At 48.4% G+C, this 27,773-nt stretch overlaps 2 protein-coding genes across 8 annotated transcripts; one reads left to right on the forward strand and one right to left on the reverse strand.

The window, feature by feature from the left end:
- Nucleotides 1-1,629: 1,629 nt before the first annotated feature.
- Nucleotides 1,630-15,097, reverse strand: LOC102451021 (uncharacterized). 5 transcript variants are annotated; one of them, XM_075913703.1, is made up of 5 exons: nucleotides 14,878-15,024; nucleotides 13,002-13,503; nucleotides 11,544-11,639; nucleotides 9,734-10,951; nucleotides 1,630-9,549 (listed from the first exon to the last, which is right to left on the reverse strand). In XM_075913703.1, the coding sequence occupies exon 5, from the start codon at nucleotides 5,886-5,888 to the stop codon at nucleotides 4,671-4,673; it is 1,218 nt and encodes a 405-aa protein (XP_075769818.1). In that variant the 5' UTR covers nucleotides 5,889-9,549; nucleotides 9,734-10,951; nucleotides 11,544-11,639; nucleotides 13,002-13,503; nucleotides 14,878-15,024; the 3' UTR covers nucleotides 1,630-4,670. The 5 variants fall into 5 exon arrangements, with proteins under 5 accessions (XP_075769818.1, XP_075769819.1, XP_075769816.1 ...); XM_075913704.1 differs by having other exon boundaries at nucleotides 1,630-10,951; nucleotides 15,010-15,097; XM_075913701.1 differs by having other exon boundaries at nucleotides 1,630-10,951; nucleotides 14,891-15,032.
- Nucleotides 15,062-27,670, forward strand: LOC106731903 (uncharacterized). 3 transcript variants are annotated; one of them, XM_075913620.1, is made up of 3 exons: nucleotides 15,062-15,176; nucleotides 16,108-16,308; nucleotides 22,023-27,670. In XM_075913620.1, the coding sequence occupies exons 1-3, from the start codon at nucleotides 15,125-15,127 to the stop codon at nucleotides 23,405-23,407; spliced, it is 1,638 nt and encodes a 545-aa protein (XP_075769735.1). In that variant the 5' UTR covers nucleotides 15,062-15,124; the 3' UTR covers nucleotides 23,408-27,670. The 3 variants fall into 3 exon arrangements, with proteins under 3 accessions (XP_075769735.1, XP_075769736.1, XP_075769737.1); XM_075913621.1 differs by having other exon boundaries at nucleotides 22,026-27,670; XM_075913622.1 differs by lacking the exon at nucleotides 15,062-15,176 and having other exon boundaries at nucleotides 16,173-16,308; nucleotides 21,974-27,670.
- Nucleotides 27,671-27,773: the final 103 nt, after the last annotated feature.

The following is a 27,773-nucleotide window of genomic DNA, read 5'->3' on the forward strand; positions in this document are numbered from 1 at the left end:
ACAATCATATGAAACCAACCTCACATCCAACAGGGTAAGAAGTCCTGTGGACAGAGGAGAAGTGGTAGACGTGGTATATCTAGATTTAAGGTGTTATACCTCAGTGTTCTGTACCTCAGTACCTTCGGTGGTCTGAACTGTCAGTGTCAGCATCAGCGTCGTATGGTCAGGGTCGTCCCGGTGTGCTCCTGACAGGATCTGTACTCCGTCGGGGATGTTAAACAGGAAGGCTGTGTCTAGACTGCATCCCTTTTCCATAAAAGGGATGCAAATTAGACATCGCAATTGCAAATGAAGCAGGGATTTAAACCCCCCCCCCCCCGCTTCATTAGCATAAAAATGGTGGCTTCTTTTTTCCAGCTCGGAGCTTTGCCGGAAAAAAGCGCCAGTCTAGATGCGGATCTTTTGGAAAATAAAGCCTTTTCCAAAAGATCCCTTATCCCTCACCTTCTACTAGCCTCTGTTTTCCATTATTGATCGATAAGAACTGCAGCCCAGGACAGCATATGGAGACCCCCTGCTCTGCCTTTCTCAGGGGCTGCAGGGACATGCCAGCCACTTCCAGGAGCACAATTACCACAGGGATAATTGCTCTAGCCATGACAGGTTCAGAATTTTAGAACTCACTCCTCAAAGAATTCAATTTAAGCATATGAAAGAAATAAAAATTATGAAGTGCACAGACCAGTCAAAACCAAAAATAACCCACTTTACAAGCAGTAAAAGTAGAAACAGCTCCTCCCCATATGTATGTGTTGGGTCAGGAGATGAGAGGGAAGGACAGTGTGGCTATAGCTAGACCACACTTTTTTCAAAAGATTTTTTTGAAAGATTTTTTTTGAAAAAGCTTTCGAAAAACATCTAGCTTGCATTATGCGGACAGAAAAAAAAAGGCACCCGGGACCACTTCTGGCAGGGCATGGGGGAAGCATTTACTTCCTGGTGCTGCTGCATGCCCTTTGCAGAGATGTGTGCTTAAAGGGACCTCCCTTCCCCCCGGACAGCTGTTTCTCTACTGCTGCTTCTAGAGCAGTGGTCTCCAACCTTTTTACACTCAAGATCACTTTTTAAATCTCAGAACAGGTGAAGATCTACCATTCCGCCCCTTCCTTGAAGCCCCACCCATTCCTTGAAGCCCTGCCCTCACTATTCTCCTGTCCATCACTTGCTATCCCCAGCCCTTATTTACACACTGATAAACAGTTTATTTTTAAATTATGCGATATATAAAATTAAAATAATGTGTTTATAGTTATGAAATAAATGGTCTGGTTTTTTATTCATGCTATTTAAATCTAAAATGAAGCATTTATAATTATACATTTTGTGGGGACAGTTCTGCGGCTGGAGGCAGGGGAGAGGGAACAGGGTGCCAGTGGGGACAGAGTTCAGGGAGTGGGGACGGGAGTGGGGACAGAGTTCTGTAGCTGGGGACAGGGAAGTGGGGACAGAGTTTGCGGAATGGGGACAGAGTTCTGTAGCTGGGGACAGGGGAGTGGAGTCTGGGAAGCGGGGAGTGCGGACAGGAGACGGGGTGCCAGTGGCAGCAGTAAGTCCCTTCCTCCTTCCAGGATTCCCCTCCCCCCCGAGGGAAGCCAGCACGTGCTTCCTCCAGGCCCGATTTCCCCCCCCCCCCCGCCCCGCGGTGCAGGGAACCCCCGTGCGTGCCTGCCCCGGGGCCAAATCCCCCTCCCACAGCGCAGCGTGGCCTGGCCAACCCCCGCAGGTGCCTTCCCCGGGGCCAAACCCCCCTCCTACTGTGTGGACAAACCCCCACGGGAGCCTCCTCAGGCCAAACCCCAGGGCCGACCCCTGCTCCCGCAGCACAGGGAAATCCCTGCACTTAACTCACCCCTCCCAGGGAAGCCACCAGACTCCTCCCCTAGAGCCAACGCCCCCTCCCCCAGCACATGACAGAGTTGTGGGAGGGGAGCAGCCTGTGCACTTCTGGAGCCCCTCCTCTCAGGGTACGGCTACTCTACTGCTTTTTTTCAATCCTTCTGTTGGAAGAAATTTTTCTGATATTTGGCCCATCTACACTGGGCCAACTGTTGGAAACCCCCCTTCTTTTGGACATCTCCTCATTCCTTGTGGAACGAGGAATATAGGGGCTGCCAAAAAAGTGTGTTTGCAGGAAAAACTCCTGGGGTGCATCTAGACTGGTAAGATTTTGCACAAAAGCAGCTGATTACACTGGCTGCTTGACTTTGTGCAAGAGCACTGACTTTGTAACATACAAAATCAGTGCTTCTTGCGCAAATACTTTCACGCTGCGGCTCGGGAAAAAGCCCTTTTGCACAAGAATACTTGCTCAGGAGGGCCAATATAGCCAGGGAAGAATTGTTTTGCACAAAAAAGCCCCGATGGCTAAAATGGCGATCGGTGCTTTCTTGCGCAAAATCGTGTCTAGACTGGCCACGGATGCTTTTGCGCAAAGGCACTTTTTTCCATTAAAAGTATTTCTGCAAAATCATGCCAGTCTAGATGCAGCCCTGCAGTCTAGCCACACCTTCACTGGGTTGAGACAGGTGGTGTGGGCTTTGGGGTGGGAATGAGGGATTTACGTGTAGGAAAGGGTGAGTGGTGCAAGCTCTGGAAGGGAATTGGGATGCAGGAGGAGGTGGAGAAGGGAATGCTGGATTGGGAAAGGGGCTCCAGGCTGCAGAGTGCTGGGGTCAGGTGGAAGGTTGGGGTGCTGAACAAGCCAGTCTTGTGGATGTGAAGGTGCAGGAGTTTGGATTGGAGTGTGAGGGGCTCAGAGCAGGGAGGTTGGGCGTATGACGGGCTCAGAGCACAGAGATTTGCATGGGCACCATACCACAGAGTGTGAATGGTGCAAGAGCGTTGTGGCAGAAGACTGAGGATGTGGGGGTACAGGAGTTTGGGGATGAGAGGCTCAGGATAGGGGGTTCCAGTGTATGATAGGCTCAGATTTGGGGTTGGGGTGCAGGGTACAGGAATGCTGTGGGGTGAGGGTTTGGCCTGTCCACAACCTGACAATTGTAGACAGACCAAGCTGAACAGCTCACTAGTCCCTTGATGGCTCCAAAGGCTGTCAAAGGAGCCACCAAAGAGTCTCTTGCTGATTGCTTGCTACAGACTTCCACTCAGCCTTCAAAGCAATCAAGGGACTAGTGGTCTGTTCAGCTTGGCCTGTCCACAACTGTCAGGGTATGTGTCATCCAAGTGGTTGGCATCCCAGAGGAGGAGCAGAAGAATCCACCAGCACAGTGGGTATGCTTTGCATGCAAATGGACCTCTGATTAAAATGGGCAGAAATGTGGCATTTTGCTCTTTGTGGCTCCCCTTTCTGCCCTGGTAGGGGCTCCTCCTTTTGCCATTGGCATATACCTGACATTCCCTTTATCCCCCAGCATGACAGAATGCCCACTGGAGTAAGCCTGGGCAAACTGGAGGTTTCAGGCCTGTCACCTCATGAGGCTCGTGCCTTGGCCTCCTCTGCCCTTGGAGGCCAGCTCTTCCAGCTTCCTGTGTGCTGTTTGGCAAAGGAAGGAGTAAGGCAGGAATGGGGGGAAAGAAGCAAGTTACGCTGAGGCAGTCATCTCAGGCTTAAGCCCCAGCTCCAGCACAAAACCTTCAGCCAGTCACGTGCCTCCCACCGCACAAGCTCAAAGGGAGAAACATTCCCATGTTCCATCCCCCAACCCAGAGGCCAATGAAATGCTGCTAGGTGGTCTCAGGAATAAATCAAAGGACTGATAAAACAAGAGATTTTTTTTTTAAATTAAATTTTAAGGAAACACACACACGACTCAGTGATGCCTAGTAGATCACCATAGGAACTGGTAGTAGGTCACTAATTCAGTTTGTTTTAGAAATTATTTTTATCAATAAATCATTTTAGTTATAAGAACGTTTAGGCAGTGTCTAGACTGGCTAGTTTTTCCGCAAAATCAGCTGCTTTTGTGGAAAAACTTGCCAGCTGTCTACACTGGCCGCTTGAATTTCCGCAAGAACACTGACGATCTCATGTAAGATCGTCAAGTGTTTTTGTGGAAATACTATGCTGCTCCCATTTAGGCAAAAGTCCGTTTGTGCAAAAGGGCCAGTGTAGACAGCCCAGATTTGTTTTCCGCAAAAAAGCCCGGATCACGAAAGTGATTTTGCGGAAAAGCGTCTATGCCAATCTAGATGCTCTTTTCCGAAAATGCTTTTAACAGAAAACTTTTTTGTTAAAATCATTTCTGGAAAATCATGCCAGTCTAGACGTAGCCTTATACATTAGAGACACTTAAAACCAAGGTGAGCTGTCTAAACATTCTTATGGTATATTAATGTTTTGCTCCATTGTGATTAGCAAAACTGGAAAAATGTAGTTATTTGGCCAAAATAAGTCTGCTTCAGAGATAAAATGTGCTATTTATTATGTATTTTGATGTGCTGAATTCAAATATGACAATTAAAACAACTGATTGGCTACTGTTTCAAAGATATTTAAGTTTTTACATTTTATGTCTATGTATATTGTGTAGATAGAGTTTTAATCATAAATTGTAAACCTAGGTCTTTTCATGTGTTTATGGTTGCTTTACATGATAATATTTCACCCGGCCTGTTTATGTAGCACTTTAAAAATCAGCAAAAGGGTTATATAAATAAAATTTATTATGAAACAAAAGGCAAAAAACTATTATGTACATAGTTTAGTCCTATTCAGCGTCTACTCGGCACTTCTCGGCTTGTCTCTTGTATTCATTAAATGGAGCATCTCTTGTTACTGTCCAGCAATAGTCTGCAAGCATTGATGGGCTCCATTTGCCCTGATAGCGTTTCTCCATTGTTGCAATGTCCTGGTGAAATCGCTTGCCGTGCTCGTCGCTCACTGCTCCGCAGTTCGGTGGAAAAAAATCTAGATGAGAGTGCAAAAAATGTATCTTCAGTGACATGTTGCAACCAAGGCTTTTATATGCCTTGAGGAGGTTTTCCACCAACAACCTGTAGTTGTCTGCCCTGTTGTTTCCGAGAAAATGTATTGCCACTAACTGGAAGGCTTTCCATGCTGTCTTTTCCTTGCCACGCAGCACATGGTCAAATGCATCATCTTGGAGAAGTTCACGAATCTGAGGACCAACAAAGACACGTTCCTTTATCTCAGCTTCGCTTAACCTTGGAAATTTTCCATGGAGGTACTTGAAAGCTGCTTGTGTTTTGTCCATGGCCTTGACAAAGTTCTTCATCAGACCCAGCTTGATGTGTAAGGGTGGTAACAAAATCTTCCTTGATTCAACAAGTGGTGGATGCTGAACACTTTTCCTCCCAGGCTCCAATGACTGTCGGAGTGGCCAATCTATCTTGATGTAGTGGGAATCTCTTGCACGACTATCCCATTCATAGAGAAAACAGCAGTACTTTGTGTATCCAGTCTGCAGACCAACCAAGAGAGCAACAACCTTCAAATCGCCACAAAGCTGCCACTGATGTTGGTCATAGTTAATGCACCTCAAAAGTTGTTTCATGTTGTCATAGGTTTCTTTCATATGGACTGCATGACCAACTGGAATTGATGGCAAAACATTGCCATTATGCAGCAAAACAGCTTTAAGACTCGTCTTCGGTGAATCAATGAACAGTCTCCACTCATCTAGATCGTGAACGACGTTGCGGGCTGCCATCACACCATCGACGTTGTTGCAGGCTACAACATCACCTTCCAAGAAGAAGAATAGGACAAGATCCTTTTGACGGTCACAGAACATGGAAACCCTAACATCTCCTGCTAGGAGATTCCACTGCTGTAGTCTGGAGCCCAACAGCTCTGCCTTACTCTTGGGTAGTTCAAAATCCCTGACAAGGTCATTCAGTTCACCTTGTGTTATGAGGTGTGGTTCAGAGGAAGCGGATGGGAGAAAATGTGGGTCCTGTGACATTGATGGTTCAGGACCAGAAGTTTCATCCTCTTCCTTGTCTGACTCAAGTGAGAATGATTCTGGTGCATCAGGAACCAGTAGTCCTTCTCCATGGGGTACTGGGCGTATAGCTGATGGAATGTTTGAACAATGCACAGTCCACTTTTTCTTCTTTGACACCTTTCCCAACTGGAGGCACCATGCAGAAGTAACAATTGCTGGTATGATCTGTTGGCTCTCTCCAAATCATTGGCACTGCAAAAAGCATAGATTTCCTTTTCCTGTTCAACCACTGGCGAAGATTTGTTGCACAAGTGTTGCAGCATATGTGTGGGGCCCACCTCTTGTCCTGATCTCCAATTTTGCAGCCAAAATAAAGGTGATAGGCTTTCTTAACCATAGTGGTTATATTGCTCTTTTGTGATGCAAAAGTCACTTCACCACAAACATAGAAGTTATCTGTACTGTTCACACAAGTACGAGGCATCTCTGCTCACTTTGGCTAAACAGAAACGTGTCCCTTTGCAAAATCAAACACTGACAAATAAGAGAGCACGACACTGTATGATTTCTAGAGCTGATATAGGGCAATTTGTTCAGCAGAGTGATGTAAGCTTCATTATGATTGCATGATCCATGACTTCTAGGAATAACATGATGCAATTCATATCATGTATGATGAAATACCAGCTTCAGATTGCATCATTCATTGTTTTGCCTAAAAAGCAAGTACTGTCCAAACCCAGTCATAGATTTATTCATAGATCCAGTCAAAGATGTATTTTAGTCATTTCTGGTTTAAATTGAAATCCCTTCCCTTTATAACTCACTTATCCTCCACCATTCGCAAGTCAAGGCTTATATATACTGACCCAATTGCATATCTTGAAAACTAGAGCCAATCAACAATTTTAAGCATCATTTTCGTTCTCAGTGACCCAGAATTAGTAAAGTTTGACTACATTTATTTCAGAAGCATTTTGGCTGTAGCGCAGTGATATTAGTCCTAGCTATGCAATATTTGGCTTTCAGCTACCAATGGCCGGAGATATAAAATAGCTAACTGAAGCAATGTCAGGTTTAATTCTCCCACACAACCATGACAGCTTCCATTGCTTAACAGCCTTTAGTGAGAGACCTTGTCAAAAGCTTTTTTATTTGGTCAACGAAAATGTTCCCAGGGGTTGCACGGGGAAAAAGGTTGTGCACCACTGCACTGGATCATAGTTGTCCATATTTATTGCCACCCCGTGCTCAAAGAATCTTAATAGATTGTTGAGCCATGATTTCTCATTAGAGAGCATTGTTGATTTCTCTAAAAAAAAGTGCATCTCTGTGTGTGGTAATTTTGTACTTCATTATGGTTTCAACCCATTTCCCTGGTATTGAAGGTAGACTTCCCCCCCCCCCCCAGGTAATGCTTGGGATCACCCCTGGATTCTTTTTAAAACATGTTTGCTATCCTCTAGTCAGCTGTTGCAGAAACTTAAAGGACAGGCTCCATACTACACTCAGGAGGGCACTGTAGGCACCCAGGCCCTTGGCTGTCCCCCAAACCCCACTGCAATTCATAAGCCACAGGAAGGCAGGCAGGGGACAATCTGGCAGGCCTGACCAGAGGCTGCTTCCCACTACACAAAACAGCCTGGGAGCGGGTGGAAGGAGATGGTTCCCTCCCAGCTTTGAGCCCGGGGGCTTGGGTGCTTACCCAGGCTACGGAAGCAGGCAGTTTAAAATCAGCACCCAGGCAGTTTTTGTTACAATGGAGTCACATGCAAACCCCATCACCCATTCCAGCTTGTGTTTAGAAGAATTTTCCCCAACTTGCAGCAGTTGGAAAGCTGCATTACACTTCCCAGTTCTAGCACTTTTTGGAATAAAGGCCTTTTTCATCATTGAATATTAGAACTGGAAGGAACCTCAAAAGGTCAAGTCTCGTCTCCTGCCCTTATGGCAGGAACAAGCACCATCTAGATCAAGGGTGGGGAACCTTTTTTGCCTCGGGGGGCCACTAACCCACAGATATATCAGTTGGGAGCCACATAAAAGTGAGAAAAAAAATTTTCACATGCGTGCACACAGAAAAATCCCACAAACCCCCCTCAATGTTTTTTTTTTTAAATTTTTAATTCTTTTTACTTAGAATTTTAGTGTGATGGATAAGTTTGCTTTTCCTTGCCCAGCTGTGGCCACCCCGTCCTCCCTAAAGGCATCCCAAGCACGGAAGGGGGTTTCCCTTCCCTCTCACTACTGTGATTCTCCTTCTCCCAAAGCCTCCCTAATTGTTAAGAGGGCACTATTGGCAGTGTGTAATCACCCTATGCACGGAACAGACTGGTAGGGGTGGGAGGGAGTTGGCTCCACTGTGGCCTCCTCCATGCAGGGAAGGGACTTGGGAGCTTCCCTTCCCTCTGACTCTGGGGATGGATTTCACCCTCCCCCTTCCCTCCGGGCCCCCACATGCTGTTAGGGTAAAATCCTAAATAGTTAAATGTTTGGTTTGTAATGTTTGATATTATAGGATATCTCTGTTAAAATCAAAATGGAGGAACCATCATCCATTTTGTAAAACAAAATGAAAGACAAGCCCCATGCCCTGGGTCTGTCAGACATGATTTTCCCACCTTTGACAGAAAACAGGTAAACAAGCTCTAGTTTGAACTAGATTTACCTCAGAAGTATATCATACAGGGTCTCCCTAGCAGGGGCAGACACTGCAGGATCTCCCACCTTAGAGGGCATAAAAGGCCAATAGCTAGTCAGTTCGGGGCTGCTCATCCTAGAGGCAGAGTGCACGACGTTTTCCTTACAGATCAGACTCCACAACAAGGCAGCTGCTGCAGCCATACAGAAGAGTTCACTGAAGACCATTGCTAGCCACCCTGACAACTATTTACCATTGGCAGGGAAGAGGACTATGAGGGCTCTCCTCAGTGTTCCTCTCTAAGCTCTCGGTGAGCTGTGAGATTTGAGGTTCTGAGCGACTGTCTGCAAACTATCAAGGTTGCTATAAACTTTTGTTATTATACTTACCATACTAATTGGACTCGGCCAAAATTTTGCTTTTCCTTGTGGGTTTTGGGGAATTGATTACTGTACATTTATTGTTAACCATATTTGAATACTCCCTGAATCCCCAATTTTGTAAATTTACCCTTAATAAATCAGTCATTTGTTCGGTTTACTTAAACTGGGTCCTTTGATTAATTAAAACGTGACACCAGATGATAGACGCTGGCTGTCACAGGACTTGAACAGAGGGCTTAGTATTGTTAGGGGACCCCTCTGCTGCCTTATTATTTCTCCCACCTAACAATGCCTCCTTAACAGCTCCAGCCTCTTGGAGCTGGGTGGGGGGGCCACGGGAAGGAAGGATTGCAGCAAGCACAGAAACTCCAGAGCTTCTGCTTACTCAGGAGCCAGCACATGGAGCTTTCCCTTCCTCTTCGAGTGGTCCCCGTGGGTGCTCCACTCATGGTGTCGGGGTCATCCCGCACCGCAGCTCGGATGCTTTGGATAGCTGTTTCCAGCCAGGTGCACATGCGCAGGGTGCAGCTTGCACTGTGCGCTCTTTGATCTTTGCGTGCACCTGGCTTCCCTGTCAGTTCCTCTTAACTGTCCCTGAACGCAGAAGGAGCTTCTGATCTCTCTCCTCACAGTAGTTCTCCTTCCCTCAGGGAACCTGTAGTTAGTTAATTAATTGTATATAGTTAGAGTTCTTTTGTTGTCGTTTGATCTTATCTACTACAAAAAAAAAAGAGAAAAAAGCAAGCCTCAACACCTTGTTAAAGCCCTGGCTTACAGTGGCTCCCTGCTGTTACCAACTGCGGATAAGGTTTTTTTTTTTTTTTTAAATAAAAACACACCTCTCAGAAGGAAGCTGACACACAACCATGCCTGGATCTCCAGGCTTTAAGAAATGTAGCCTCTGCAGTGAGCCAATGCCTACTTCAGATGGGCATTCGCTCTGTATACGTTGCCTGGGAGAGCGCCAGGCTGCAGGCCATGACGGCAGTTGACCTGAGCGGTTGCAGGTTCCATTCCAGTTCCATCAGGAGCGGCAATTTTTTCTTCATGAGCCGCAGGCAGGTCGCTAGCCGTGGGTTGCCTGCTGCTGCTCTAAGGAGACCAGTATCATAGGGCTGTCATTCTCCACGTGGGAATTGAGGCAGGGGAAGGTTGGCTTCAGAGGCCAGATTCAATAGTCTCAGATATTTAAACCATTTTCCCTTCACCCATCCCTTCTAGGTACCTTTGAACTCCCTCAGAGTCTCTGACAGCGCAATCATTTTCTGAGAGAAACCCCTGACTTGTTCTTTCAGTTCAAGAGAAATCTCTTCTGGCAGCTGGAACTTCCCTGTCTCACACCTTTACAGAAACAATTTCATGTGACTGTATTTAATTGACTGATGATAAGTTCTTGCTAGTGAGTCTCAGCTCTAACAGGCATGCAGTTACAATTTCTCCATTTCTCCCAGCCTGAGAACAGGGGCCACAGAGTTCCTGCCTATGCAATGTTCCCCTGAAAGGTCCCATTACTGTTCTTCACCTCTGGTCCAGAGACACCGGCTGGTGGATGAAAGGGGAATTGAGTTTCCACAGCCAACTCACTCCTTGGCCTCCAGGCGCTGAGGGACAGGAGGTTCCCAGGTGAAGGGCTGTAGGAATCTGCCCAATAGGAACTAGACTAAGACACCAACTGCCCTCTCCCCAGCTCATTCTACACAGGTCTCCAAACATCCATTGGGTGGGACAGTCTCTTATTCCCTGCTGCCCTGGTTTGAATGGCGCCCAGGAGTGACAGGCCCATGTTCCATCCCCACAGTCCTGAGGCAGCCAGTCCCCAGGGAGGTTACAGCTCCAGGAAACACTTGAGGTCAGACTGTGTCTCTGAATGGAGAATTCCAGAGTCTTCTGTGCAAGGGTGAGACCCTCAGAATTAAATGACTCAGATTTGTATCCAACATCTGGCTGCAGAGCCCTCGGGAGATGTGATGCCAATGTCAGCTCCAAGTTCTTTCCCTGCGCTGTGCAGTAGGAGGGTGAGTGAGAGCCACATACCTGCTCAAGGTCCTTCTGACATCCTAGAGGGGAGAGCGAAAAAAGAATCTCAGTCCCATCGCACACACACAGGGGACAGGGAAGGGATTTTGCAAACATGGGGCTTTCCATCTTGGATATCTCTGTTCCTGTAACTCTGCAAAGCACAACAGTCACTCACATGTCAGCAATGCACACACCGAGTTACACCCAAATCTCACTGCTGGACCCAGTGCTTGTGATCAGGACTGTAACAAAGGTGGGGCAAGCAAGGTACTCGCCTCATGCACATCATAAATTGGCGCGCAAAGACACAGGAAGTAAAAATAATAAGCCACAAAAGTAAAAAAGGCCAACGGGTGCTAACCTAAGGAGACCAGGGCGCATAAATAATATTTTGCCCCAGGCACAAAAATACCTAGTTCAGGCACTGCTTGTGATTCAGGAGCCTCCCTTCCCCACGTGGGGAGCTGAAACTGAAATGGCAGCTAAGGGGTTGTCTACACATGGATCTAACCCAGCAATTCATGGTCATGGAGCAACTCACTATCCCACCTCCCAAGGCCACACAGGAGCCTGCCTCCAAACAGCCGTCCCACTGCTAGTCCATGCCGATTGATAGCCACAGGCACCTACCAGATACTCCTGGCTTCTCGTCTCTTCCGTTGCTTTCCCTCCCAGCATCTTTTCTCTCTCTTCCCTCAGAGTCTTCAAATGAGCCTGAATTTTTCCCTGAAGAAATAGAAATGAATTGAGAGGTTTTACTTTCAGGGCTGAAAGGGGTGTTGATCAGGGCCTTTTTCCACCAACAAACAAGACTGATTCTAATCACTGTGACATCAGGGCCTTTGAGATGAAATCTTATTAATGGAGAGTGGGTGTGTGTTGGAATCTGACATGTTACTAATTCAGGTTCACGTACTTTAGTGATTCCAGAGAGATTTCAACCATCACCAAACTTCACTTGGTATTTGCGAATGGATTAACGGGGCTGTGCACAACAGGACACTGGAGTCACAAGGGGGTGAATCAATAAACCCGTGCTGCAGAAGGTTTAAAAAAATGACAAATTCCAGAGGCCACGAGGGTGTAAATATGGGCTGGGATTTCAGCCCTGAAGCCCTGGGGGCTGCACTGGTTGGACAGAGCTGGTTTCAGCACCAAGGCAAACCCCATTAACATTAGAAGCCCATTTGTGCGGTTTGAACTGCACAGTCCCAGTTTGGGCTCTGTCCCTGCCCTCTAGGGAGATCTGGTCATGGCTTTCTCTGGTGAAAAAGAGACAGGAGGAGACTGAGGCTGCAGCAAGACACCTGTGAGGGTGGGGGGCAGGAGGGGGCGGCACCTCCACCCCGAAGGATGTAGATGGGGATGGTCTGACAAAGGCAGGGACAGGCCCACAGAGGCCGACCAATACAGGTGCGAGAAGGCCTCGGCAGGCAGATGTGGGGGTATCCTGTGTTCTGGGGATGGGTCAGTGACCCCCTTCATTAGACATGCAGATTTGTATAAGGAATGATGGGAGGTTGCCCAGCACTGTCCTAACCCCTGTCAGTGATGACACCCTCTGGGCAGGTACCCACTGCCCCAGTCCCAGATACAGCTCCCGGAAGCAGTGCACTGTGCAGGGCAGGGTTTGTCCCTAGCAGTGGTCTCTGCAGGGTCCCTAAGGGCTACTGTGATGCAAAGAAAAATAATCAATTCTATGAAACACTCTTCCATTAAAAACAAGAGACTGTAATTTCCCCATCTCCAGTCACACAGACCAGCCTGCAATTCTTGTGATTACACCTCATTGATTGTTAGCACCTTCCCTTGTGTAACAAGTTCCCTCATTTCCCCAGTGGGGGCTGCATTTGAAAAGGGTTCAGAATCTCAGAGAAAACTTGCCCACATCCAGTATTTTTAAAGACTTGATATTTTGCCTCTCTTGCCGCCTGGGCAGAGCATGTAATGTGTTACATTATTTCCCATACCATGAATGCTGTACAGAGCTGACTGATGAGTCACACCTGTGCTAGGTAACAGTCAGTGAAATTAGCCTTAATTAAAATCCAAAATTATTACCCAGTAGACAGGGCAGCAGTTCCCTACCTTGTACTGCTGGATAGCTTCCTGTATGGGAAGCACCCTATGCATGCGGTGTACCTGGGACCTGTCACACAACACACACATGGGGGCTTGATCCTCCTCACAAAACAACTTCAGCGTCTTCTGGTGCTTCTCGCACACCCTACTTCCTCCTGCTCCTTTTGCTGCTTGCAAACTCAGCTGCTTGGCTAGTTCTACCACCATTGTCAGCTGCCTGCTGGGCTGGAGGGGTCCCTGCATTGCAGGCAGGAGGTGGCTGGGCTAGGTCCTTCCCAGCACCGGCTGATGCAGGTCTGGCAGAAATTGTGTCCACAGTCTGTGATCACCGGGTCCTTAAAATACTCCAAGCAGACGGGAGGTGTTGCTTCCTTCTGGAGACTTTCCATGGGGCTCTCTGTGACCATGGCTCCCTCTGGGCTGGGGAACAAGGGTGAGTTTCGATTTCCTGGCCCGCCTCCAGCAACAACTGGCTGTTCCCCTTCCAGGAGCTGACTAGGTCCGTTTGCTAGATTGGAAAATAATAAGAGGACACATTTCAGCCCTGGAGGCTTTGGAGAAAAATTAATATTAGAGTATTTGATATGTATCCAGTTACACACTCCCAGTTGCACATTTTTTATGGTTTTCAACTTTCACAGTTGTGGGAAATTAAAGGGGGAAAGTCAGGCAATATTTGGACCAAACAATAATTATTCAATGACAGTAGACAGAGATATTCAACACTAAGAAGTTCTCAAACAGGCTCGTTCTCTCTGTGCCTGTGTGTAACTTTCAGTTATTACGAATGGAAATATTTTTTTCAGCAGTTTGAGTGTACAGTGAAATTGCGATTTGTCTACTAATAAAAGTCTGCTCCCTCCAAATCCAGTGAGATTAAATTCACAGGCCAAAAACTTATTGCAGCTGGAATCGATGTTTCAAAGGCCTGATGCTGACGTGCTCTTTCTAAAGTAGCCTGAGCATCAAAAGCCTTGCCAACATTAATGACTGTTCCAGTCTCATGAATATAGGAATGGCCAGGCTGGGTCAGACTAAAGGTCCATTTAGCCCAGTATCCTGCCTGCCAACAGTTGCCAATACCAGGTGCCTGAGAATGAACAGAACAGGGAATCAAGAGATCCCTCTTCTGTTGCCCATTCCCAGCTTCTGGCAAACAGAGGCCTGGGACACTTTGCAGGATATTTGGGGTGTCTGTTAAAGCACCCATGTGATAGAGAGATATAGGCAGGTTCGTAGGGGTTGCCTGCCTAGGGCAATGAGCTGGTGCCTCCCCAAGCACATGCAGCATCTGTCTGATAAACAGCGGTAAGAAGTTCTATGAGCCCCTGGGGCCCACGCTCCAGGAAAACGCCTGGGCTGGGGCCCTGTTCCAGCCAAGTTCAGGGCTGGGTCTCTCCCTCGAGCCCCACCTGCTGCACCCTCCCCCTCTCATCTGCAGCTGTCACCCCCAGGTGAGTTACAATGGCCCAGCAACTCCAGCCATCGCCAGCCGCTCAGCAGGGCTAGAAAAGCTTCTGCAGCCCCATGGAGGGGAGGTTTCTTCTCACACGAACCCCCCCCCCCACCCCCCAGGTGCTCTGTGGCCACTATGAGCTGCAGGGGTTGTGCCTGCAGGCAGCTGCACATGGAAACACCCCCCCCCCACACACACACCGGCAAACTGCTGCCAGGGGAGATGAGAACCAGGTAGCACCACACCCCCCACCCCCTCCTGCCCCCGCCCCTCATCCCCTCCTGACCCCCCGCAGCGCCCCCCCCTCACGGGACGGAGGCTGCAGCCGCGGGGGGGGGGAGGGGGACGGCTCAGCGTGGTGCTGCCGCTGCCCGGCCCTTCCCCCAGGGCGCGCCCCGCACCTGCAGCCTGGCACTGGCCGCTCACCGGAGTCACTGACCCGTTGCGCACGCGCAGTCTGACACTCCCCCCCCCCCCCGCCCCGGGCGGGTTTCCAGCGCGTCCCCATCCACCCGCCAGTCGCTCCCTGCGCGCGGGCAGAGGGAGCCAGGGACACACCCAGCCCCTCCCGCCGCCGTGACCGTGAATTCGGAGGCAGCCGTTGGCGCCGTTACTGGCCGCGCGGCTGCTTCCGCTTCCGGGGCCGCGGGCCGGAAGCCTCGGAGGAGCCGGGATGAGGCGGCGCAGCGCCTGCGCGAGGGGGCGGGCAGGCGCGGGCGAGGCAGGTGAGGTCTCGCGAGGGGCGGGGGGTGTCTGTGGTGGGGGGGGGGGATTCAGGGCAGAGAATTGCTGGGGGGCTGGGTTCTTCCACGTGCGCTTGTGCACCACGATTGTGCACCTCTGGGTGCCCCCCCCCCCCGTGCACTAGTTCCTGACAAGTCGCACAAGTCCGAGTGCCCATCAGTGGTGCAGTGTCGGGCTTCACAGACTCATTTCCGCACTTGTCATACAGGTGTGTGTCTCACCCCCCCCCCCCCCCCCGCACTAGCCAGGAGCTCAGCCTGCAAACGTCAGGCAGGAGTGTGTTAAACTATCCGAATGGTTCCCTTGACTTCAGCTGATCTCTGCTCTGTTGCTTCATCCTGATGAGAGGGCCTTGGTCTGTGCTACAAATACATTGAGGAAGTTCCGGGCTTGAAATACAGGAGCTTCATTTTAGACACCTTACGTCCATATTCAGGCAGGTGAACATGCGCTTGGTTTATCAGAAATGTTGTGCACTCAGAGCAGAGTCCCACGATTGCAGGCGCAGTACTTTTGTTACTCAAGCCAGGTATTGAGAGAAATTAGTATGGATTTGGGATCTAACTTGTATGTACTGTTCATGGAATATCTAGATGAGAGTTTCCCATAGGTCAGGACCCAAATATGGGTCACCATTACATTTCAAAAGGGTCACCAAGTGTCTCCCCAGGTGGCTCTGCCTCTCCCCCTCCCCGTTTTTGAATGGCCTTGGGTCACCTAGTCTTCCTGAATTGTCAAAATGAGTCCCCATCTGGAAAAAGTTGGGAACTGCTGATCTGGATTCAAGCATTTGCCCAAAATGGCAGTGTTTAGCATGTGTGTGCACAGGAAAAGTGTCTGGGGAGAATGGGAGCGTGGAAAGAATTAAAGCCCCTTCTGAAATCTCTCCAATTCCCCCTCTTATCCCAACAGGTTGCAGACCACCCATGTCTTACTCCAGCTTGGCCCATGGCCTGCAAAGCCAGGGAAAGGAAATGGCTGTGGCAGAGCCGGTGACATTCTCGGAGGTAGCTGTATATTTCTCTGAGGAGGAATGGGCTCTGCTGGACCCGGGTCAGAGAGCCCTCTACTGGGATGTGATGCAGGAGAATTATGAAGCTGTGAGCTGGCTAGGTAAGGATTCCTGTCTCCATGGGTATCAGAAACTGGGTGGGCGCTGGAGCAGTTGGGTTGGGTTTGGTTCAGGGTCCCTCATTGCCCCCTGCACTCCCAATGTCAGGTGTATCAGTCCCAATAATCCCTGCTTCTGTGTGAGCATGCCCCCTCCCAAGGGATGCAGGTCCAGGGACATAATGGTGCTGCTCTTCCCACAGCCAGGCTCTCAATGTCCATCTTGCCCATGTTGTTCCCTGGCCAGAGGTGTCAGTGAAAGGGCCCTGACAGGAACAGCAGTCACCAGAGATCTAGGGCTGGGTGCAGCTGCTGTTAGTGCCTGCAGAGTAGCCTTTATGCCATTGTGCTGAATCCCTGGAAGGAGGGTGTGGTTCTCAGAGTCCTTTCCTGCCTGTGACTGATGCTGATCTCTGCCAGTGAGAGGGGTTGGGTGCTGGAAGGGTATAAACTGTTCAGGAAGAACAAAGGCAGGGGAGACAAAGAGGAGGAGTTGTATTGTATGTAAGAGAGCAGTATGATTGCTCAGAGCTCCAGTTTATAGAGGGAGAAAAGCCTATTGAGAGTTTATGGGTTAAGTTTAGAGGTGGAAGCAACAGGTGATGTTGTGGTTGGTGTCTGCTGTAGACCGGCGGATCAGATGTGTGAGGTAAACGAGGCTTTCTTCAGACAGCTAAGAGAAGCTTCCAGATCATAGGCCCTGGTTTTCATGGGGGACTTTAATCATCCTGACATCTGTTGGGAGACCAATACAGCAGTACACAGCCAATCCAAGAAGCTTTTGGAGAATGTTGGGGAAAACTTCTTCGTACAAGTGCTGAAGTGCACGCAGGGGCCATGCACAGCTTAACGTGCTGCTCACAAGCAGGGAGGAACTAGTATGGGAAGTAGAGGAGGGTTACAACCTTGGAAGCAATGATCATGAGGTGTTAGATTTCAGGATCCTGACCAAAGGAAGACAGGAGAGCAGCAAAATACACACCCTGAACTTCAGAAAAGCAGACTTTGACTCCCTCAGAGAACTGTTGGGCAGGATTCCCTGGGTTGCTTACATGAAGGGGAAAGGAGTCCAGGAGAGCTGACAGTATTTTAAAGAAGCCTTATTGAAGGCACAGGAAGAAACCATCCCAATGTGCAGCAAGAAAATCAAATATGGTAGGCGACCAGATTGGCTTACAGGGGAAATCCTTGGTAAACTTAAACACAAAAGGAAGCTTACCATAAATGGAAAATTGGACAGATGACTAGGGAAGAATATAAATATATTGCTTGAGAATGCAGGGGAGTTATCAGGAAGGCAAAAGCGCAGTTGGAATTGTAGCTAGCAAGGGATGTGAATGGTAACAAGAAAGGTTTTTACAGGTATGTTAGCAATAAGAGGGTGATCAGAGAGAGCGTGGGGCCCTTACTGGATGAGGGAGGTAACCTAGAGACAGGTGATGTGGGAAAAGCTGAAGTACTCAATGCTTTCTTTGCTTTTGTCTCCACAGACAAAGTTAGCTCCCAGACTAATACAGTAGACAATGCAGTAGAGGAAGAAGGTGGACAGCCCTCGGTGGGGAAAGAACAAGTTAGGCACTATTTAAAAAAGCTAGACATACACAAATCCATGGGTCCGGATTTAATGCACCCAAGGGTACTGAGGGAGTTGGCAAATGTCATTGTGAAGCCTTTGGCCATTATCTTTGAAAACTCGTGAAGATTGGGAGAGATCTCAGGTGATTGGGAAAAGGCAAATGTAGTGCCCATCTTCAAAAAAGGGAAGAAGGACAGTCAAGGGAACTACAGACCAGTCATCCTTATCTCAGTCCCCAGAAAAATCATGGAGGGAATCCTCAAAGAATCCATTTTGAGGCACTTGGAAGAGGGGAAAGTGATCAGGAATAGTCGTCATGGATTCTCCAGGGGCAAGTTGTGCCTGACCAATCTGATTAGCTTCTATGATGAGGTAACTGGCTCTGTGGATATGGGAAAGTCAGTGGATGTGATATACCTTGACTAGCCAAGTTTTTTATATGGTCTCCCACAATATTCTTCCCAGCAAGTTAAGGGAGTGCGGATTGGATAAATGGACTGTAAGATGGATAGAAAGCTGGCTATAATGTCGGGCCCAACAGGTAGTGATCAACAGCTCGATGTCAGGTTGGCAGTTGGTTTCTACCGGCGTACCCAGGGATCTGTTCTAGGACCAGTTTTGCTCAACATTTTTATTAATGACTTGGATGAGGAGATGGACTGCATTGTCAGCAAATTTGTGGATCACGTTAAGCTAGGGGGAGAGGTAGATATGCTGGAGGGCAAGGAGAGGGTCCAGAGTGACCTAGACAGATTAGAGGATTGGGCCAAAAGAAATCTGAGGAGGTTCAACAAAGACAAGTGCACTTGGGATTAAAGAATTCAAAGCATGGTTACAGGCTGGGGACCGAATCGCTAAGTAGCAGTTTTGCGGCAAAGGACCTGTGGATTATGATCGATGAGTCAACAGTGTGCCCTTGTAGCCAAAAAGGCTAATGGCATATTAGAATGCATTAGGAGGAGCATTGCCAGTAGATCTAGAGAAGTGATTATTCCCCTTTATTTGGCTCTGGTGAGGCCACACCTGAAACATTGTGTCCATTTCTTATAACGGGCTCCCCCTGCCCCACTATAGAAAGGATGTGGGCGCATTGGAGAGGGTCCAGTGGAGGGTGACCAAAATGATTAGGAGGCTGGAGTGTATGACCTATGAGGAGATACAGAAGGATTTGGATTTGTTTAGTCTGCAGAAGAGAAGAGTGAGGGGGGATTTGTTAGCAGCCTTCCATTTCCTGAAGGGAGGTTCCAAAGAGGATGGAGAGAGGCTGTTCACAGTAGTGACGGATGGCAGAATAAGCAGCAATGGTCTCAAGTTACAGTGGGAGAGGTCTAGGTTGAACATTAGGAAAAGCTATTTCACTAGGAGGGTGGCAAAGTACTGGAATGCGTTACCTAGGGAGGTGGTGGAATCTCCATCCCTAGAGGTTTTTAAGTCTTGGCTTGACAAAGCCCTGGCTGGGTTGAATTAGTTAGGATTGTTCCTGCCTTGGGCAAGAGGTTATACTTGATGACCTACTGAGATCTCTTCCAGCTCTGTGATTCTATGATTCTGGGCTGAGGGAGAGGGATGAGGCAGTTCACACTTTTTGAGTGTTCTGTGCAGGGTAGCTGCATAGTAGATATATGTGAGGAGAGCTCTTCTTGTATTTCAAGCACTACACTAGGGATACGTGTGTTCAATACCCTGCCCTGACACAGCCTTCCAGTGTGACTTTGGGCAAGTCAGTTATGTTAACTCAAACATTTGGACCCAACGATCTCCAATAGTTGCCAGTGTATAACTATAAATTGATTATCAGCGTCACTGGCACACATGAGTAATAGGTGATGGCTCATTCTATGGGGATTGCCCTGATATTTCCAGAGGGTTGTCTTTGACTAAAGAACATTAACAACCTAAATACAGCAAAGTGAATTATGAGACACAGGATACATATAGTTACAATAGATGATACACAGAGGGTATGTTTACACTACCCCCCTAGTTCGAACTAGGGGGGGTAATGTAGTCATACGGAGTTGCAAATGAAGCCCGGGATTTGAATTTCCCGGGCTTCATTTGCATAAAGCAGGCCGGCGCCATTTTTAAATGCCGGCTAGTTCGGACCCCGTGCCGCTCTACTACACGTGGCACGGACTAGCTAGTTCGGATTAGGCTTCCTAATCCGAACTAGCTGTACGCCTCGTGGAACGAGGTGTACAGCTAGTTCGGATTAGGAAGCTTAATCCGAACTAGCTAGTCCGTGCCGCGTGTAGTCGCGCGGCACGGGGTCCGAACTAGCCGGCATTTAAAAATGGCGCCGGCCTGCTTTATGCAAATGAAGCCCGGGAAATTTGCAACTCCGTATGACTACATTACCCCCCCCCCCCAGTTCGAACTAGGGGGGTAGTGTAGACATACCCAGAGATCTTTCATCTGCTGTATATGTGAAAGAGTTTGTCTGTCTGTGTGCTGTCTGTATGTCCAAGAACTCCTCTTAAAGTAGGTTAGAGCTAGGAACACCAAGTTTGATATGCAGCTTCCTTTTAACTAACTTAAAGCGAGGTCAGAATTTGGTTGTGCCAGGGAAATGGAATGTGTCTGGAACGGGATTGCGTCTCAGCAGAAAAGAGACAGAGTCATGAAGCAGGTGGAGGGGGCTGGAAGGAGTCTGAAGCATATTCTGGGTGTGATATAGCTACCAGGAATTCCTCTAGCTTAGGGATGTGTGGCCTCCAGGTTGCCTACATCTGGTCCCTGAGGCTCAATGCCCCCAGCATTGGGGAGCCTGCACTGGCACTCGAGATGCCCCCTCACCCCATTACCCTTGGGCCTGGAGCACACAAAATCTAATAGTTTGGGTCCCCCTAGTCCAGCCACGGCCAACCCACGGCTTGTGAGCTGCATGCTGCTCTCCCCTCCCCTCTCCCAGGTGCGGCTTGTGAAGCCCCCCCTCGTGGCTTGTAAAGCCGCCCCCATGCCCCTGAAAATGGCCTTCTCCTCCCCAGCTCCCTGTGCTCACCGGGACAGGGGAGCTGTCTGGCGCGGCCATTAAAGATGGAGGATAAAAGATGGCATTGGCCGGCAGGACCAAACACGATCGGGGGCTTCTTTTAAAGGGGCAGTCTTTTGTTTGTTTGGTTTGGTTTGGTTCGACAAGTTTGTCCTAGCTCTTCATGCTGGAGCCACTGATATCTTGGCTCTTTGCCCAGAATGGGTTGGCCACCCCTGAAAAAGTGCATTTGGGCCAAAGAGCTGGGGAGGCTGAGCCTGCCAGCCAGGAGCTTTGTGGACACAATCCTTGGGGAGCTTGAGCTTTGCTGGGTCCTTTGTCTCCAACTTCTAGTGACCTGTTATGTGGCAGCTGCAATCTGAGCCATTCCTGTGGACCTTGGTATCAGACCTGCAAGTGCTCACTAGAGCTCACTTTCTCAGCAGTGTATTCTATCTTGCCCTGGGATGAGGGGATGGAACAGGTAGTGAGGGAGACATAGTTGTTCCCTAGAGAGTGCAGCAGAGCACTCAGCTCCACCAGAGAATATGCTGGGTCATTCCAGAATAAGGGGGGGGATGCACCTTTGCTGCAGGTGAGTATGTCCTGGGATCTTGTACCATCCAGAGCCTAGTCCCTGCAAGGTAGGGAAGGATTCTCCTCTTTGGGTGAGTGAATCAGATCCTGGCTCTGGAAGCAGTAATGGCATGGACCTTAAAGAACAAGACTGACAGTGGCTTAATTGCTTCTTGAGCAGGATTTCCAGTCTCCAAAGCTCATGTGATCTCTTGGGTAGAGCAAGGGGAGGAGCTGCAGATCCCAGATCTCCAGGGCTCTAAGGAAGGGGAGATCATCCATGATATCCACACAGGTGAACAATCAGCTAAACTGACTCAGAAACCAATTTCTGTGTCTTCATAGCAAATCTCACTTGTGCATTTTCAGCAAGTCTAACTGACACTTCATCCTGTGTTCAACTCCAGGCAGAGGGTGGGGGGAAAAGTTGGGTTCTCTGCTCTGTGGAAGGGATATGAGGAAGGACAATGAACTCAGTGCATGGTTATCTTACTTTTCAAGCCATTAGCTGGGTGTGTTTCCCCTTTTCTGTTTTCCTTTCACAGTTTTCCTTTCAGCTCTACACAGAGAATGACTCCTGTCTCTCTGTCCCAGCAGGTGATGGGATGGTGTGTGAGAACGAGGAAAGTCTTCAGCAGGAAGGACTGGAGCAAGTGGCTCCACATGGGATGTTATTGGGAAGATGTGATGGGCATGTTTCCCAAAGTTCTGAGCAAGGAGAGACCTGTGAGAGTCAAGGTAGCCCAGAAAGGCAGCAAGGAAACCATTCAGATGAAGGACAGAGTAAATCCAGTCACAGGAGCAGAGGAGTGGAAAGAAACAAAGAAACTGTTAATCAGAAATTTCCCTATCAAGAGGCACCATACACTTGTCGTGACTGTGGGAAAATCTTCCAACGGAGAGAAGGCCTAATTGTACACCAGAGAACCCACACAGGGGAGAAACCCTTCAACTGCTCAGACTGTGGGAAAAGCTTCAGTGAGAGTCCAAACCTTGCTAGACATATGAGAACCCACACAGGGGAGAAACCCTTCAACTGCTCAGACTGTGGGAAAAGCTTTCGTGTGAGCTCACACCTTGTTACACATAGGAGAACCCATACAGGAGAGAAACCATTTGGCTGCTCTCTCTGTGGAAAAAGCTTCAGTCGGCGGTCAAATCTTAATAGTCATCAAAGAACTCACACTGGAGAGAGACCCTTTAACTGCTCAGTGTGTGAGAAAAGCTTCTGTGGGCACTCAGCCCTGATTAATCATCAGAGAACACACACAGGGGAGATGCCCTTCAACTGCTCTGACTGTGGGAAAAGCTTCAGTCATCGCTCAAGTCTTCTTATTCATCAGAGAATCCACACAAGAGAGAAACCCTTTTACTGCTCTGACTGTGGGAAAAGCTTTAGTCAGAACATACACCTTATTCAGCATCAGAGAATCCACACAGGAGAGAAACCCTTTAGCTGCTCTGACTGTGGGAAAAGCTTCAGTCAGAGCTCAGACCTTGTTAGACATACGAGAATCCACACAGGGGAGAAACCTTTTGGCTGCTCTGAATGTGGGAAAAGCTTCAGTCGGAGATCAAATCTTATTACGCATCAGAAAACCCATGCAGGAGAAAAACCCTTCAACTGCTCTGAGTGTGGGAAAACCTTCAGTCGGCGCTCAAATCTTATTTTACATCAGAGAACTCACACAGTAGAGAAACCCTTCAACTGTTGTGAATGTGGGAAAAGGTTTTGTCGGCGTGCAAATCTTATTATACATCAGAGAACCCATACGGTAGAGAAACCCTTCAGCTGCTCTGACTGTGGGAAAAGCTTCAGTCAGCACTCAAGCCTTATTAAACATCAGATAACACATGTAAGAGAGACACCCAATAACTGCTCTGACTGGCAAAACCTGCTGTCAGTGCAGATCTTGTTACACAAAGGAAAATCCACACCAGGAAAATCCACACCAGAAAGAAACCTTCAGCTGCTCTGATTTGCAAAACCTTCTGTCAGAACACAAACCTCACTGAATATTGAAGACTCACCAGAAACAAGAAACACTATGACCAAATCCCCTTTAAGCTGTGTAGCAGTCTGTTAAGTTCCATGCAAGTGTTTAGGGCTGTGATGGGTAGAGATGCCTCTACCCACTGGTCTCAGTCCTGGCCCAGACCTATCGGCTACATCTACACTGGCATGATTTTCCGAAAATGCTTTTAACGGAAACGTTTTCCGTTAAAAGCATTTTCGGAAAAATTGCGTCTAAATTGGCAGGATGCTTTTCCGCAAAAGCACTTTTTGCGGAAAAGCGTCCGTGGCCAATCTAGATGCGGTTTTCCGCAAAAAAGCCCCAATAGCCATTTTCACGATCGGGGCTTTTTTGCGGAAAACAGTACTATGCTGTCTACACTGGCCCTTTTGTGCAAAAGTCTTTCAGGAAAAAGACTTTTGCCCAAACAGGAGCAGCATAGTATTTCTGGAAAAGCACTGGTGATTTTACAGGAGATTGTCAGTGCTTTTCCGGAAATTCAAGTGGCCAATGTAGACAGCTGGCAAGTTTTTCCGCAAAGTCATATGATTTTGCGGAAAAATTTGCCAGTCTAGACACAGCCCTAATGTCTGGGGGACAGTTGTTTATCCCTTGGCCCTGGCCCCCGAGCTACTATGGCAGGGAGAGGTGCCTCTCTCCCTTTTTCAGAACAGCACCTGAGCTTGGGGAGAGCTGGTGGGAGTCTTCTCTCCCCATTATAGCCCTTCAGTAGACTGCACCTCAAACTCCTCATCTTTGGAGCACCACAAAACCAACACTTACAGTTGGAGCCTTCATACCCCTTGCTCTCCCATTCTGTCCCTAGCTCTACACCCCCTTCCTACAATTCAACCATATGAATGTTTGTTCTGTGCAGCAGTATGATGTGTAATGCTTTCTCTTTATTTTGGTGTCTGTAACATTCATTCTTTGTTGACGTGGGAAAAATTGGATGGTACACTATGTATAACGGCCCAGAATGTGAGAGAAGCTTGAGTGAACATTTACACCCTATTGCACATCAGACATTTCACACACGATTGAATCCCTATAACTGCTCTGACAGTAAGCAAAGATTCAATTGGAGCTGATACCTCATTGAACATCTGGCAGGAGAGAAGTGTGAGTGATGTGTGAACAGAAATAGCCTGTATAGTGTTCATATGTCCTATCACATTAGAGAACCCAAAGATGAGAGAGACTATTGTAATATAACAGGGTTTCTGGGAGCACTGGTGAGAAACTGGATTTATGCTTGCTAGAGGCTAACCTCAATAAACATCAAAGTATTTGCATCTCTGGACTTACAGATGTTGCTGTTCTCTGCTCACATGAGAAGGATCAGGGAATGGGAGAGTCAAGGGAAAAGCCCTCTGACCAATTCCTGAGGACTCAATTCCTACCTTGTCATCATTTACGAAAGGTTCAAGGGTGTTCTCGTCTCACTGGATGCTTCCCTGACCCACTGGATTTGTCAAGAACAATAACGTGAAACCAACCTGACATCTTGCTTTGGCAGGGTAACAAGTCTTGTGGACAGGGGAGAAGCAGTAGATGTGGTTTATCTAGATTATAGGAAGGCATTTGATAGTCTTCCCTGACCACCTCATTAACAATCTAGACAAATACAACCTAAATCAGTGGTTCTCAAACTTTTGGTTCATAGCCCACCTTACCCAATGCAAACCTCTCCATCGACCATCAGCCAAGAACTCATGATGACAAAATATCTTCGCTTATCTCTAAATATCTTAAATACTACATTATTCATATTAGGGTACAAGAGTAAAAAACATAAATATGTGGCTATAAAGGGTATATATAACTGGTAAGAAAGGAAATATTATTAATCAGATCATTTAAACAGATTAAGTGCTTTAACTTTCACATGTTAGTTTATGAAACTATTTTAAATGAAGTAAAATATTAATTTATATCCAAAACAAAAGATTTCAACGTTGTCTTTATGGCATGGATGGGGAACCCTTATTGGGAGAGAGGCCACTGACCCCACAGAAAAATCTGTCTGCAGCCATGCAAAAGTTAGAAGAAAAAAAGCCTAATAAAAACCCCTCAACAATGTGGACCTTGACTAAGATACTTCACTCCCCTCATGCTTGAGCCCCACGCGGGAGAGGGAAGGGAGGAAAGAGATTCAGGGCTTCTCACAGGCCAGATTAACTCTTTTGGGGTCCCAGAATTAGTAGAATTTGAGGGGCCCCCCTAGGATCTGAGGTGGGACCAAAAATGAAGAGTTCAATGTGCAGAAGTGGGCTGCTGGTAAGTCGGCTAGGTATTGGGGTGCAGGGTCTGGGGCAGGTGGTTGTGTACAGGAGCAGAGTGAGGGTGGAGGTCTGGGTGGGAGGTAGAGTGCAGGAGTGGTTGGATGGAAATTTGTGTGCAGAAGTGGGCTGGGAATGTGTGTTTGAATGGGCGGTATAGCACAGGAATCATAGAACTGGAAGAGACCTCAGAAGGTCATCAAGTCCAACCCCCTGTTCTAGGCAGGACCAATCCCAACTAAATCAACCCAGCCAGGGCTTTGTCAAGCCGTGACTTTGTAAACTTTCTTTTTGTGCTTAAGTTCACCAAGGATTTCCCCTGTAAGCCAATCCGGTCTCCTACCATGTTTGCCTCTCTTGCTACGTGTTGGGATGGTTTCTTTCTGTGCCTTCAATAAGGCTTCTTTAAAATACTGCCAGCTGTCCTGGACTCCTTTCCCCTTCATGTTAACATCCCAGGGGATTCTGCCCATCAGGTCTCTGAGGGAGTCAAAATCTGCTTTTTTGAAGTCCAAGGTGTGTATTTTACTACTCTCTTTTCTTCCTTTGGTCAGGATCCTGAAATCTACCATCTCATGATCACTGCTTCCCAGGTTGTAACCCACCTCTACTTCCCCTATTAGAGGAATGGACTGAAGTGGGGGTGTGATGGCGCATTGGGGAACTCCCCACCCTGCACCCCCGTCCACAGCCAGATATGACTCCACCAGCCAATAGAATGGAGAGGGTTTATTGCTGCTCCAAGATACAGCACAGCATAGGACTGATGCAGGCATAAGAGGATAGGCTGACAGCCCTAGTTCCCTAGGGGGAAAGGGTTACAGGCCCCTGAACCTCCCCTACACTGGTTAGTCTGCTTTCTCCATGCTTCCCCACACTCACACTGCCCCCTCTCCAAGCCACACCCTTCCTTTGTTCAAGCCCCTTCCTGGTCAGATGAGAACTGGCTGGGTCATTGTCTGTGACATGAGGGCCCTCAAGGTGACCCCCTGCTGGGCAGTGCTTACAGACAGGCCAGTAGGAGTCATCCACAGCCCAAGCATAGCGACCAGTGAGTGCCCAACCAGAGTGATCCTAGGGCTACTAGAGTAGACAGCCCTCCAACTACATCACATTGGGCATAAGCATCCAGTAGCCAAGTGGGGGAAGGCTTTGCCTTCAAACTACCTGGCATGGCCCCACACACACCACACCCTCAGAATGCCTGTTGTAGCAGTGTGTAGCTGCCTCCAGTGCCTGCCACTCCCAATGCTCCAACAGCTGGAGAGGCTGGAGCTGTATAGCCTCCTTCCTCCCCAGTGCTCCAGGACTGGGGTTGCACTGTGCGCCCTCCTCTTTCCCCTGATGCTCTGGGCCTGGGTCCATGCCCTATGCCCTCCTCCTGCTCCAGGGCTGGGAAAGTTGGGGACATGCTAACATGCACCCTTTCTTTCCCAGTGCTCCAGGGCTGGATCAAGCATTTGCCCACCCACTCTCCTCCCTGTAGTGGGGAGCACGAGTGTGTGGTGCACTGCCCGGCCTGTACATGCAGGTCGGGAAGAGGAAGGGCCTGAGCAGAAGGGGAAGAGATAGAGGTGGGACTGGGGGTTTGCCTCCCCCAGCCCTATCTTCACCACAGCCAATGGGTAGGGGTCTGGGCAGAAGGTGGGGTACAGCTGTAGGTGTGAGCTCTGGGGCTGCAGCAGGCAAGGAGTCTGGCAGAAGATTCCATTGGGTTGCTGGCTGGGCACCACCTATTTAAGCACCTCCCAGCCAGAGCCTTCCCACCCCTAGTCTAGGCCAAGATTCACTTATGTGGTCTGTTTTTTGTGAGATAAATTGTGTGATCATAAATTGGTTGTGCAGATACAGTGTTAGATAAACTTTTTGGGAAAGTGAACAGCACAGGTAACAGGCTAATCCAAGATTCAAACTGTTTGTTATTTGTGGATCTGCACCTCCTGCACCCCTAGGCTCCATCTACGCTCTGAGAAGCAGTACAGACATGGAACCTCTTCAGGTCCAAGGTGAGTGCAGTTTTAGGCCCAGCTCCACTCCTAAATAGGATC

This window comes from Pelodiscus sinensis, chromosome 32 (assembly GCF_049634645.1).
Source record: "Pelodiscus sinensis isolate JC-2024 chromosome 32, ASM4963464v1, whole genome shotgun sequence".
NCBI classification, from domain to species: domain Eukaryota; kingdom Metazoa; phylum Chordata; order Testudines; family Trionychidae; genus Pelodiscus; species Pelodiscus sinensis.

Bases quoted from the DNA above. Each gene is read 5' to 3' on its own strand.
- LOC102451021 (XM_075913704.1), bottom strand. From the start codon at position 5,888: ATGTCACAGGACCCACATTTTCTCCCATCCGCTTCCTCTGAACCACAC.
- LOC106731903 (XM_075913620.1), top strand. From the start codon at position 15,125: ATGAGGCGGCGCAGCGCCTGCGCGAGGGGGCGGGCAGGCGCGGGCGAG. The intron at 15,177-16,107 runs GTGAGGTCTCGC...TTATCCCAACAG, and splicing joins GGCAGGCGCGGGCGAGGCAG to GTTGCAGACCACCCATGTCT. The intron at 16,309-22,022 runs GTAAGGATTCCT...TCTCTGTCCCAG, and splicing joins TGAAGCTGTGAGCTGGCTAG to CAGGTGATGGGATGGTGTGT.